Source organism: Notolepis coatsorum, assembly GCF_963971535.1.
Source record: "Notolepis coatsorum genome assembly, chromosome: 20".
Lineage (NCBI taxonomy): Eukaryota > Metazoa > Chordata > Actinopteri > Aulopiformes > Paralepididae > Notolepis > Notolepis coatsorum.
The window spans coordinates 66,159,869-66,173,519 of NC_140184.1; the positions used below are offsets into that span (position 1 = coordinate 66,159,869).

At 42.5% G+C, this 13,651-nt stretch overlaps 1 protein-coding gene across 1 annotated transcript in view; it reads right to left on the bottom strand.

Moving 5' to 3' along the window:
• Window positions 1–5,698: 5,698 nt before the first annotated feature.
• cyb5b (cytochrome b5 type B) overlaps window positions 5,699–13,651 on the bottom strand; it is a 41,446-nt gene continuing 33,493 nt past the window's right edge. The window contains exons 2-5 of the mRNA XM_084337580.1: window positions 11,149–11,277; window positions 10,841–10,867; window positions 10,590–10,621; window positions 5,699–8,341 (exon numbers count right to left, since the gene is read on the bottom strand). Of these exons, the coding sequence (XP_084193706.1) occupies window positions 8,251–8,341; window positions 10,590–10,621; window positions 10,841–10,867; window positions 11,149–11,277 (279 nt within the window). The 3' untranslated portion in view covers window positions 5,699–8,250. The remainder of the gene's footprint in view (window positions 8,342–10,589; window positions 10,622–10,840; window positions 10,868–11,148; window positions 11,278–13,651) is intronic.

A 13,651-nucleotide genomic window follows, 5' to 3' on the forward strand; every position in this document is an offset into this window, starting at 1 on the left:
CGGTGTCACCACAGACCAGGCCTGAAACCACCCCCTGGTGTCCCGACGGTCGCAGCAGACACGGGGACCGACAGTGCCACCCGTACTACCCCGAGTCGGCGCCACCACCGCCGAGTCACAACTTCCCCGCCAAAGAGGAAGGGGAGATCGTCTGTACCTACTGCGACGGCGGACACTGGCTGGCACAGTGCGCCGAATATAAGACACTGAACCCCGTCCAAGTTGACCAGTGGCGTGAGGCGGCCCAGGCGGGCGCCGCTTACCGCGCAGCACTGTGCGGGGCCCACCAGCGAAGATTAACCAAACAAGGCAACCGGCCAACAGGAGTGCTCCACATAGACCCCAAGCATAGCGGGACCCCCCCGAGTGCTCATCAAAGTGGTCAGAGTGCTCCTGAGCTACGAGGACAAGGTCCTGGACACTTACGCCGTCCTAGACGATGGGTCTGAAAAGACTCTCCTCCTCGCATCCGCCGCAGCCCGGCTGGGTCTGCGGGGTGCCAAAGGAACAATGACAATCCGTACCATAAGAAGAGACCAGAAGACCATAAAGGGTGAAAATGTCTCCTTCAAGATAGCAGCGGTGGACCAGCCCGAGAAGCAGTATAGCATCACCAATGTCTTCACCAGCCACGACATAGGCCTGTCACAGTACACCTACCCCATCCCACAGCTGATGGCGAAGTACGTGCATCTACGTCAACTACCTATACCGCTCATCGACGGCGCCTCACCGACCCTGCTCATAGGCTCCGACCACGCGGACCTCATTCTCCCAATTGAGGCGGCCCACATCGGACCCAAAGGATGCCCAGTCGCGGTTCAGACCCGACTGGGGTGGACGCTCAAGGGCCCCCTCTACGGACTTGACAGTCAACCCACGTCTACACGCTGCCTGCACACAAAGGTGAGCGACACAGGCCACTCTCTCGTACAGCCCGTTGAGAGGCTATTGACATTAGACGAGAGGCCTGTGAGAGAACCGTGGGCCCAAGAAGAGGGAGTTCCGAACTCCACCCCCCTCAGCTGCGCTCCAAGCGACGTAGCTGACCTCGAACCCAGCACCCCAGGCGACTCCTTGATGGGCCGGCCGGAACCGGCCCCTCCTCAGACGGGGTACAGACCAAACAAGAGGAACAGACGGAGGATGTGGAGACACAGCCAAGCACAGCCCAGTATACCCAGGAGGGCCGACCTGCCTCACCGCCACACCCGACCCGTGGCGAGGCTGATAGAGTTGCCAAGGCTCCCTGACTCCCTTGATGATGATCATGACCCACTGACTTTGTGAATTGCCCTACTCCCCACCACAGACATTGAGTAGTTGACAAGACGGTTAATCTGTCTTTGCTTTATCTAATTAGGTGCGGACTAATTAGGAGGCGGCTGTTACAAAGGGTCAGATTAAACCGAATATATATATTTACTGCTTGAGATCCCTTGTATAATATTTGTATATCGTTTGATATCCCTTGTATATTCTTTGTATATATACACGGAATATCCCTTTACCTGGGTACAAACCAGACCATAATATTCGTTCTCCTATTGGACAGCGACCCCTAGGCGCCAACGGCCATACCCCCAATGGCAAGTTCAAAGACACCGCCAAGGCATGTCTCAACATGTCCAGGTTTGCGCAGTAATACGAGACAGAACTGAGGTTGGCACTAGATTATTCACCTTACGTATAAATACGTCGCAGGTGGATACAGCAGTAGTCTTATCCCAAAGTTAAAGCCTTCACCACGAGTCAACGACCAAGTGAAGTGAGCAACTTTGCGTCTAAATAGAGCACTTATAACATGTGCGAATAAGATAGTAAAAGTGTCAGAGTTTAGTGAAATAACGTCAAGTTCGACCTAGTTAAATGTGAAGTATAGTGCACCGGAGAATCTACACCGGCGAATGCAGAGCCTTTTCCGGCTGGATTATATTGCTTTGGTACTGTGGCTGCTGGAGCAGAGAACCGTCTACCCCACTGCTGTGTGGGATCTACCCTGTGAGGAGCACCATCGAGCCCGCCTCTAGGACCACAGAGGCTGGCTAGCTTTCATCCATGCTGTCGTGCATACTGGAGTATAGCTGTTGCTTTGTCTACGGACCAAGGGAGTATTGCACTGGCTCCTGTATCTGGAGCCTCGTTATTCCGCGTTGATCCAGACTTTGCTCCCGAACATTCCTCTACCCTGCCGGCTTACAACCGGAGGGAACCCCCTAGTGTCTCCAGCTGACTACGAGTGTGCCTTATGTAATTCTTATGCTACAGGTGGCGTCAGTTATACCCATCTTACTATTCTCATGGACTTACGCTCTTGACCTACTTTAAGTGTTCTTCGCCTTACAAGCGCAATCATAATTCTTAATCTGTAACCTACCGTTGCTGCTCTAATAATAAATACCTCTAACTAGAACTTTCTTTGTCATTGCCGTGTTCTTGTGTGGGTGTTCACCAGATATACCATGTACTGTATGGCCAGTAATTAAAGTACATAACTAAGTAGTGGTTTAATGATACCATACTCTCAATACAGTCAGGGAATTGTACCCCTCAGTTACAGTACCCATATGCCTCTGCAACCAATCACAAAAGCACAACTACTTTTCCGGGTCATTCTCATTTGTTTTTGTGGCATTTGCCACCATCTTCATTGTAGGTATGAATAAAAGGTTCAAAACATGAAAACTATGGTCTTTAAAAACAAACAAGTCAGGTAATCATGAGTATAATTTCAAATGCTGAGGCATATGGGTACTGTAGTGGTTACCATGGAAACAAGTAAAGATTAAATTGCATTAGGTACACAGTCTTGTACCAATTACTTTTTTCTAATTTTTGTCAAATGTAAAAACTTAGATCTCATTTTGCTCAACTCTGCTTCTGTCAAATGTCAGACCAATTGAATAAGTGGAACGATATAAAGCCGCTACCGTGAGAAACTCCTACATTTACATTTAGTCATTTAGCTGACGCTTTTATCCAAAGCGACTTACATGTTCTGTACGACAAGCCATCAGGAAGGGCACAACTCTATCAGCTGAGCAACAATGTTCATCAAAGTGTTGAGTGCTACAGTGTAGGTTAGTTTATTAGGACAAGTGCATGACAGTACGGTTAGTTAGGGTTAGATTTTTTTTTTTTTCTTTTTTTTTTAGATAATGGTTGAAGAAGTGTGTCTTTAGTCGACGGCGAAAGATTGGACGTGTTTCGGCTGTCCTAACTGGGGTGGGTAGTTCATTCCACCATTGTGGGGCAAGGACTGAGAATAGGCGACTTCTCTTTGATGACCCTCCCGGAGCTTGGATAGGAGTAGGTCTGAGGCGGCCAGAAGATGCAGAGCGTAAGGGTCTTGAGGGTGTGTAGTTAGAGACCATTGACCGGAGGTAGGCGGGAGCGGTTCCCTTTGCCGCACGGTATGCTAGGTCGAGGGCCTTGAAGCGGATTCGTGCAGCAATGGGGAGCCAGTGCAGGTCCCTAAGAAGTGGGGTGACATGGGCCGACTTCGGTAGGTTTGAGATCAGGCAGGCCGCTGCGTTCTGAATGAGTTGAAGAGGCTTGGTGGCAGTGGCCGGGAGGCCAGCGAGCAGTGCGTTGCAGTAGTCGAGGCGGGAGATGACTGTTGATTGGACGAGGAGTTGGGTGGCTTCTTTTGTCAGGAAGGGGCGGATCCTTCTGACGTTGCTCAGGAGGAATCGGCAGGTTCTGGTTGTCGCTGCGATGTGAGCAGAGAAGTTCAACTGGTCGTCGAGGACAACACCAAGGTTCTTGGCGGTCGGGGACGCGGTCACAGCTGCATTCTCGACTGTGATGGAAAGGTCGGCCAGGGGGGAGGATTTGGCCGGCAGGTGGACCAATTCTGTTTTGCTTAGGTTCAGTTTGAGGTGGTTGGTCGTCATCCAGGCGGAGATGTCGGACAGACAGGCCGAGATCCGCTCAGAGACGTGGATATCTGAGGGAGGGAAGGAGAGGAAGAGTTGAGTATCATCGGCATAACAATGGTAGGAGAAGCCATGAGACGTGATAATGTTACCCAGTGATTTAGTCTAGAGGGAGAAGAGAAGGGGTCCTAAAACCGAGCCCTGGGGGACACCCGTCTGCAGGGGGCGGGTGGCCGACAGGGTCCCTCTCCATGACACTTGGTAGGAGCAGTCATTGAGGTATGATGACAGCCATGTCAGCGCAGAGCCAGCCACTCCCATTCCTGCGAGGGCCGCGAGGAGGATCTGGTGGTTGACTGTGTCGAAGGCTGCAGATAGATCTAGGAGAATCAGGACAGAGGAGAGGCCTTTCGCTTTTGCTAAGTGAAGTGTCTCTGTGACCGCAATGAGGGCTGTCTCTGTGGAGTGACCAGTCCTATGGTAAAAGACCATAAACATGTGTCTTAAAATGATCACATGACTCTCCAGGTCTATTGCATCTGATCAAATTCTTGTGAAAAATACATTAAATATTAACAATGAATGTTACGGATGTCAGGAATGTTTTTGTTACTTACTTCACTGTCATGAGACAGTTGATTTGTCCCTTGCACACTTATTTTCACTATTTGCAGTGTGTTTTGGCGATCTTGTTCCACTTTTGCACATTTTGGAAATCATTCTGGCGAAGTGTTTGCTTTGCTTAAAATATCCAAGTTTGTCACACAACGTCGCAACCAGACTCCTTGACCTTTGAGAAGTTGTGGCAAGCCTCTTATGCATGGCAATATACTGTATGGGGTTTCAGTTGTAGAATGCATTCTTCCAGAGACGGTTTGAATGGGGGAAATCCTTAACACTAAAGATGGCTCCAACCATGAAAATCTTATGTTCAGTAAAATTATAATTCACTACATCTTAAGGGGATGTCTTGAGCATGCAAAAAAGCTGGGAATCATGCAGTAAGTGGTTGCCATGGTAAATAAGGACTCTGGGGCAGGCATAGTCTAAGTGGAAATCTTTTTTTTTTCTATCACAAAATGTTCTTTTGATCAGATGAACCATTCTGTACTGTCAGTAATGTACCAATCACTCCAAATATTAAATAAAAACTATATGTATGACACGAGGAGCTTTCCTGAAGTCTCCTTTCAGTAAATTACATGATTGTGTAACATGTGTCCACAGTAAGCATGCTCAAATGCCATGCTTGTCAGATGTCAATCAATGAGAAAAGCACAACTTTTAGAATGTCTATGATATAAATGTAATGACATCTTATAACTCTATACATATTGACTATAAAAAGCTCCCTCTGGCAATTGATGATTATAGATTCATGCCAATAGACCAAAAAAAAATTAAGTAATTTAAGTTCAAAAAGTTTTTTTTAATAAATAAAAACATCAGATCAAGAAAAGGTAGCTTTGTGGGTAGTTTTCTGCACAACAGTGTACAGAAAATAATACATCGACCTTACATTGGCAATTCTGTATTTTTCTTTGTACAATGAAAACAAATTATCTAGTCGAAAATAACAAATACTGATATCTCCAAGACATAATTGGGCTTCTAGCATCAACGTACTTATGATCATGGAGATGTTTACGGTGCTAACGTGAGGATTAGGAGCTGAGGGACTCCTGGCACAGATCATTCACAAGATACACAGTAGGTACGTGTCTTAGCCACTCCACCAGGGAGCTTTCTCCAAACCAAGGTTCAGGCAGAGTTGACAAGCATCATAGAATAAAAACAAGTTGAACACATTTGATTTTTAGAAGATTGATTTTATTGAAATAAAGATCTGCAGACTGGAAATGCCAGTTGGTGAAACATTGACATGACATTTATCAATAAAATGGCGAAAAACGAAATTCCTAAATCAATTAGCAGTAATGTTCCTTCAATGTGTTTAAATAACAGCACGTTTCTAGATTCTGTCAATGATTAAATATTAATCATGCCTGGTCATTGAACTGCAGTCTTATTAGAACCATAAATACAAAAAGGAATGAATTTCAAGTGTATTTGGTCTTTGTGGTTGGAGCAACAGTTTCTTTTTTTCCCCTCAAAGTCAAATGGAATGAGATAATGGTTACTTATCTTTCTCAGTAACATCAGTAGAATAACTGTTTAGGACATTCTGTACACAAGAAATTCTTCCATCAAACATAATATGGAAACTGATAGCATTAACATAAATCTTTCAAGTGGTTAAGCAACTTTAATAATCCAACATGTTGACAACCAGAACCATATGATCCTATTGTATTAGATTACGTTGTGCGATTCCAGTCACAACTGACAAATATTGCAGTCCACCTGTTTGCCGTTCACACTCTGATCAATAGATGAAATAAAAATCTTGGAACAATGAATAGTTTAGCCATTAAAGTGTGCCAGTGCCATTCATCTTGAAGTATACAGGTTGCATAACAGAGAAACAATGAAAGTTGTGAAAATGCATCAGAATTAAACAAGGTTAAATAAATGGCATGGTGAACAAATGCTTCCATCCCATTAAATGTTTGTATTCAGAAATCATTCATTCTCAAAAACTACAGGGCAGCAGGTCAGTCATCTTTAATAGCAATATGTGCATATGATGAGCTGTTAGTCTACAATAAAGCAAAAAATAAACTGTCATTATTTATATATTACATACACCAATATTGATCTCTTTATTCAGGTATTTTTAACACATGCAAACACATGAACTACGGGTATTTTAATCTTGTGAACGCTAGTGTAGAAAATCAGGGAAGATTAGAACTAGAGCTGAACAATTAATCAAAATCGCAATATGGCCTACTGCAATACCCAAATGAATATGGTTTAGTCAGTCTAGTGCGATATCCAAATCAATATGGCCTACTGCAATACCCAAATCAATATGACATACTGCAATATCCAAATCAATATGGTCTAGTGTAATATCCAATTCAATATGACCTACTGCAATACCCAAATCAATATAGTCTAGTGCAATATCCAAATCAATATGACCTACTGCAATACCCAAATCAATATTGTCTAGTGCAATATCCAAATCAATATGGCCTACTGCAATATCCAAATCAATATGACCTACTGCAATATCCAATTCAATATGGCCTAGTGAAATATCCAAATCAATATGGCCTACTGCAATATCCAAATCAATATGGCTTAGTGAAATATCAAAATCAATATGGCCTAGTGCAATATCCAAATCAATATGCCTATAGTGCAATATGAAAATCAGCAGGTGCAATATTTTAAAAGGCAAAATGTGTCAAAATACCATTCTAAATTACATATTGTGGTGCTGCTGAGATGACCCAGTATACAAACCATAATCTACAGATCCCCGTAAAAATAACACCATGGTGAAAATGAGACTAATGAAGCAAAAATTATCATTCCCTCTTATTATATTATATAGCAATTGCAATACGAGGCAAAATAATTGCAATTAGATATTTTTTCCAAATTTCTCAGGCCTAGGTAGAACACACCTCACCTTTAATGACAAAATAATGTATCAATACATTCAAATGGAACATACACGACTTGATTGATAAAAAGATTGATGCATGAATCAATCAATCATTGCTGATCAACAGAGCTGGTAACCAATTTAATTAAAGTTGGGAAGCATTATTTTGAGGAGTGAAGATGAAAGACCTTTTGTAATCTCAATGTATTGAAAGTCATAATTCAGTAGCTTTTAAGGATAGAATGATGCCTTAAGATTGACCTATATCTACCCCTGCCCTCTTTTCTTGATTGTCCAATCACAACTGAGGAAAGTTGTGATTAGAGGATCGAGAAAAGAGGGCAGGTTTGAGGTGGGCCAATTATTACAAAATTCGGTTATCTTTCTCTACACAAACATCTCACTCTACGTTTACCTTCTGCCAGCTGGATACAATTGGGTGTGTGACATACTACACTGTCATTCAAAAATAAATCTTACTTTGATTGTGGAAATTGAAATTGAGCATAGAAGAAACTTCATCATATGCATGAAAATCTAGTTAAAGACACTATTCAACAATCATCAAGACAAAGGCATAGTGAGAAAACATGAATACCGGACGAGAAAACAATGCACTGAGGGCATAGTTTGCAGATATAGTTTTGTGAAAAGTCTCTGTCCCACTCCCCCAGGTGTGGCGAGCTATACAGAGAGGGAGAAGGGGCAGGAGAGCTTCATCCATCCCTTCCCTTCCCTTCTCGTCCTCCGAACAAAAAGTGTGTGTTTAGCGCGAGGAGGTTTTGGTCAATATGTCAAGGCCTCCAGACAGAAAGAACGAGATGATGATGATGAGAACGACGACACCGGGACTCAAGAGGACTTGTGCTCTAGCAGATAGTAGCGATACACGATACCTACAACCACGGCAACAATGGCAGGTATCAACCAAGTCGTCCATGAGCTGTGGGAAAGAAGAAGGGGGGGGGGGGCAGAGAACACTTCAAAACAACAATAGGACAACGAGATGGTTAAAAGGAACATGCCAACATTATAACATTATGGGAAATGCGCTTACCGTCTTCTCCGGAGTCAGACAAGAAGATAAGATACCAATTTCCTCTCTGGGCTGTTCAGTAGAAAGCTATCTGGCTGCAAGCTAGCCTAGCTTAGCGCCAATGAATGTGGATACAAACCTGTCGGCCAAAAACACCCCTTCCAATCTAGGCTAGTGGTCCGTATATTAGGGGTGGGAATCGCCAGAGACCTCACGATACGATCGCGATACTTGCGTCACGATACGATAGTATCGCAATACTAAATATATCTCGATACGCTGAGTATTGTGAAAATGTTTTTTTTTTGGATCAAATTTAATTTATTACCTTTTTTCAACTGCAAAGTAAAACTTTGTCAACATGTTTTATCTAATAAAATAAAGTTCAGTCTGTTCATCTCACTTCAATCATTTTTATTGTGGACTACTGTACTATTACAGGTATTGAGATGAACAATGCAACTTCCTTATACAAATTTTTTATGAATAATTAAATATCGATACTTGGCATCCCTGTATCGATACAGTATCGCCACGCAAAGTATCGCGATACTACTATGTATCGATTTCCCCCCCCATCCCTACCGTATATGCTTCCATGCATTTGTGCTATGCTAGGCTAGCTTGTAGCCAGATAACTTTCTACTGAACGCACAGAGAGGGAATTGGTATCCATCTTCTTGTGTGACTCTGGAGAAGACGGTAAGCGCATTTCCAATAATGTTGGCGTGTGGCTGTGTTAATTTAAAAGCAATAAATTTAGACCCAATCCCAATTCCGCCCTTGGCACGACCACTTGGCCCTACCCCTCCATTTTGTGCATGGCCACACAGGGTAGGGTTTCTTTTGGGGATCAAGGGGTAGTGGTCATCTAGCCCTCCAAATGAAGTGTTTTCAGATGCAGACTCCAAACAGAGTGGTAGAAGGGAGGACATACAAGACTTGTGTATTTATGTAGCGATACGTATATTTTGTACATATATAGTGATACGTATATTTTGTACATATAGTGATACGTATACCTTTCCCTTTGAGGACAAAACGCAGAATCACATGTTGTTTTTTTTACCATCTCACTTCCCTCCAGATGCACACCGTTCCAGAAAGTATTACAACTATTTCTATTGCTCCAAATCAAGAAAGAAATGAATGGCTATAGGTATCTTTTGACTGCGAAAATTATGGTTGTTGTGAGAGTTTAACAATTAAAATGAAAGAGGGTGAGAGTACAACTCAAACTTCTTCAATAGTTTCTTAATGTTTCCTTTCAAGTTCATTGTGGTTGTGTAGAGTCAAAATGATGAAGATTGTGTTTATGTCCAAATATTTATGGCCGACTGTAGTTACAGAAATAACCAGCACTCACGGAACGGTCCTTTTAGGTACGTTTATTTAGTACGGGCAGAGATAACATGAGGAAGACTTATAGCTGAAATGCGTACATTGTCTCTGGTCGTACTAAATAAACATACCTAAAATTAAAAGGACAGTTCTGCGAGTGCTGGTTCTTTCTGTAACCAGTTCAATCAGAGACGTGGAAAGCGCTCAACTGGACGAACCGGACGGCAGTACAGCTCGTGGCCTGGGGTCGTAGAACGCCAGTCCCGGTGTCAAAGTGTAGGAGAGGCTCGCCCGGTTACGGAGAACCGGTGGCGTTTCGTAACTCACAGGTGTTGCACAGATATTGAGGAATAACGCAGAATCGTGTAACTTTTTTTTCTATCTCCCTTTTTTCCAGATGCACACCATTCCAAAAATATCAGTTCCACATTTCAGTAAAATAAATATGTGTAGACACAATCAACGCTGATATACGCAAAATACGCTGTGAATAAAAGTGTATGTGTTTGATGCATACAATAAATTATTAAATGTTCATTATTAAATGTTAAACTGCACATAAGCTGATAACAGTATGTTCAAAATATACGTATCACTAAGAAATTATTATTATTTAGTAGATTTCAGTAGTAACGAGGGGCGTCCCATTTCCGGGGTAAAGATTTCAACCCCTTCCACTTGTAGCTCCGTTCTGAAGGGCCACTACACAGTCGAGGGTACTCCAAAACTAGGGGTAGGGCCAAGGGAGAGGGAATTAGGATTGGCCCATATTTGAATAACTAGATAACTGAATAATTCTGTTAAGATTACAGACCTGTACTCCCCTCCAGTTGCGTTATCGTCATCCTGTGTGGGTAAATGGAAAATATACAGATTAGAAAACGGTTTGTCTGGTTGTCAGTAAACACGTGTGATGAGAAATAACCAACTGCAACCTAATTGGTTTGCCAAAAATTAAAGCTCACTCATATGATGGACATAAGATCATTGAACAACTTCCTGGCCAGGAGATTGCGGTTCTGGTGGCTTTAATTCAAGAGGGGGTCATCAAATAATGGGGCTTACCTTTGGCTTCTCCTTTTTCCTGTCATCCTATGAAGAGAATGAAATGAGTTACAGTGTCTTTTAATTTTTTATATAAATAACACATTTTTACCTTTATTTAGCCAGATAAAACATTAAGAACAGGTTAATGCACAATTAATCAAATAATTTTGATGACAACATATACAACAGAGATCATGAGACTTAAGGGGAATCATGATAGTACTCCCCTAAGGAAAGTAAAAGACATTTAAATTGTGAAAATCGGCCACGTTCCCATTTAATGGAGACGTGTGCAGTGAATATTGTCCCTGCTGGCCTGATCTTACCATGTGAAGCTCCCCGATGTAGAACTGCAGGAGCAACTCTCGAGCGTCCGTTGAGTGGCCCACATCCTCAAAGCTCTCCGTAGCGTCAGCTCCTGCCTGCTCCAGTAAGACCTCCTCGCCTCCTGGATGCTGGAAGCAACACCGTGAGAGAACATAGACACCTTTACTATATTTGCTCCCATTAGGACACATTATTAACGCTTTTAAAGGCATCTCCTACCACCTTTATGCGGATGATATCCAGCTGTATTGCTCTTTTAACCCTGATTGCCCTGATGATTTTAATTCTAATTTTATTGTTTTAAATGAGTGTCTGTCGGCCATTAAGGCCTGGTTAGCTAGCAACTTCCTCCAGCTAAATGAGGCCAAAACCGAGGTGCTCATCGTGGCATCTGATGGCGTTGCATCTAGGGTGGCTGGTTGCCTTGGGCCCCTAGAAACTAATGTGAGACCCAACCTCAGGAACCTTGGGGTAAACTTTGATCAGGCCATGCACCTCGGAGCTGCCGCGGTATTGATATTTTCCTTACCGCACAAATTTGCGTAATATTTCATAACCGTTGGAATGCATTTTATTTATTTATTTTTTAGTAGTCTACTCTTTATAGCATATAGCCTCTAGTCTAAATGTCTATCTTTAGAGGATGACTTTGCAGCATGAATATTGTTTGGGATTCGGCAAGCACGCATTCGTTATTGAAAGTGAAACACGGATTCGAAGTCTCCCCTCTGGTCGTGCCCGGTTCACTCGGTGTCGCGGGCAGGGGTGGTAGGCTGGTAGCGCCCGGTGGTTACCCCCCCTCGACCCCTTCTTCTTCTTCTTATTATTATAAAGTTACTACTTGATTAACAAAGGCATTCGTTTTGTGGCATTAACGTTATATAGTTACATGATGCGGTATTCAGTTAAACGCTGCGGTGGGCGTGACGTAACAGCGATACCGCGGTATTGCGGTAACTGCGGCAGCTCCTCGACACTCATATCAAGTCGGTGACCCGCACCTGTTTTTTCCATCTCAGGAATATTGCTAAGCTCAGGTCGATTGTTTCCATTTTGACCTAGAGTTGATCATCCATGCCTTCGTTTCTTCTCGTCTAGACCAGTGTTTCTCAACTGGTGGCCGTTTTGAGTGGGTCGCGGATGTGTGTAAAAAAAATAAAAAATATATATTTTTTTATATAATTTCTTTTTTGCACTACCTGTCTTTGTGAAAGTGGCTTCTCAGCTCTGGTCCAGCTGAAGACAAAGCAGAGGGACAGATTGGACATTGAGCATGACCTCAGAGTTGCTTCGTCTACCATCACCCCAGACTTTGAGACTCTTGTCAGGAGCAAACAACATCCCCAGTTATCCCATTAGTTCCCTGGGATGTTAAGCTAAGAAGTCTGCTAAGAAGGATATATTATTTATTATTATTATTATTATTATTATTATTATTATTATTATTATTATTATTATTATTATTATTATTATTATTATTATTATTATTTTATTTCATTGTGTTTTTAGCCATAGTTGTCTGCTAAGAAGCATGATTATTTATTATTATTATTTTATTTCATTGTGTTTTTAGCCCTAGTTGCACTTTTGTTGCAACCCCAGTTATCCCATTAGTTCCCCCAAACTTAGGTCTGTTATGTTAAGCTAAGAAATCTGCTAAGAAGCATATTATTTATTATTATTTTATTTCATTGGGTTTTTAGCCCTAGTTGCACTTTTGTTGCACTTGTTGTGTTTATTCATGTTTTTAACAGTGCATGAAAGATTGTGTATTACTGCAAAAAAAATAAAAAATGAAATAAATCATAGTGGTTAAACAATTTGGGTCGCGACTTAATGACTAAGGAAAATGTTGGGTCCCGAGGCTAGACCAGTTGAGAACCACTGGTCTAGACTACTGCAATTCGGTTCTCACCTGCCTCAATAAATCATCCATAGACCGCCTCCAGTTCATCCAAAATACTGCTGCAAGACTGCTAACCAGATCAAGCAGAAGGTGTCACATCACTCCAATCCTAGCCTCCTTGCACTGGCTTCCTATACATCTCAGAATTAATTTCAAGGTCTTGGTGCTCACTTTTAGAGCCTTGCATGGCCAGGCACCAGAATATTTAACCGACCTGCTGGAACCATATGTGCCCAGCAGGACCCTCAGGACAGCTGACCAGGATCTGTTGGTCATTCCGCGCACCAGGTTGATCACCAAAGGTGACAGAGCCTTTCAGCTAAAAACATTACTGTTTATACAGGCCTTTGGGTAATGTTTGAGCTTCTCCTCCAGGTATAAAATGTAATTTGTTTTGTTTTGTTTCTCTGTGATGCATTGTGTTTTGTTCTGTCTCTTATCTCTTGAATGGTTCTTGCTTTTTATTTTATTTAATTTCTGCTGTATGTAAAGCACTTTGTGAGTTGTCTCTGTGAAAAGTGCTATATAAATAAACTTCGGAATGTAAACCAATCCCGGTCACCCTCTTTATCTGGGCACGCCCAAACCCAACTTCG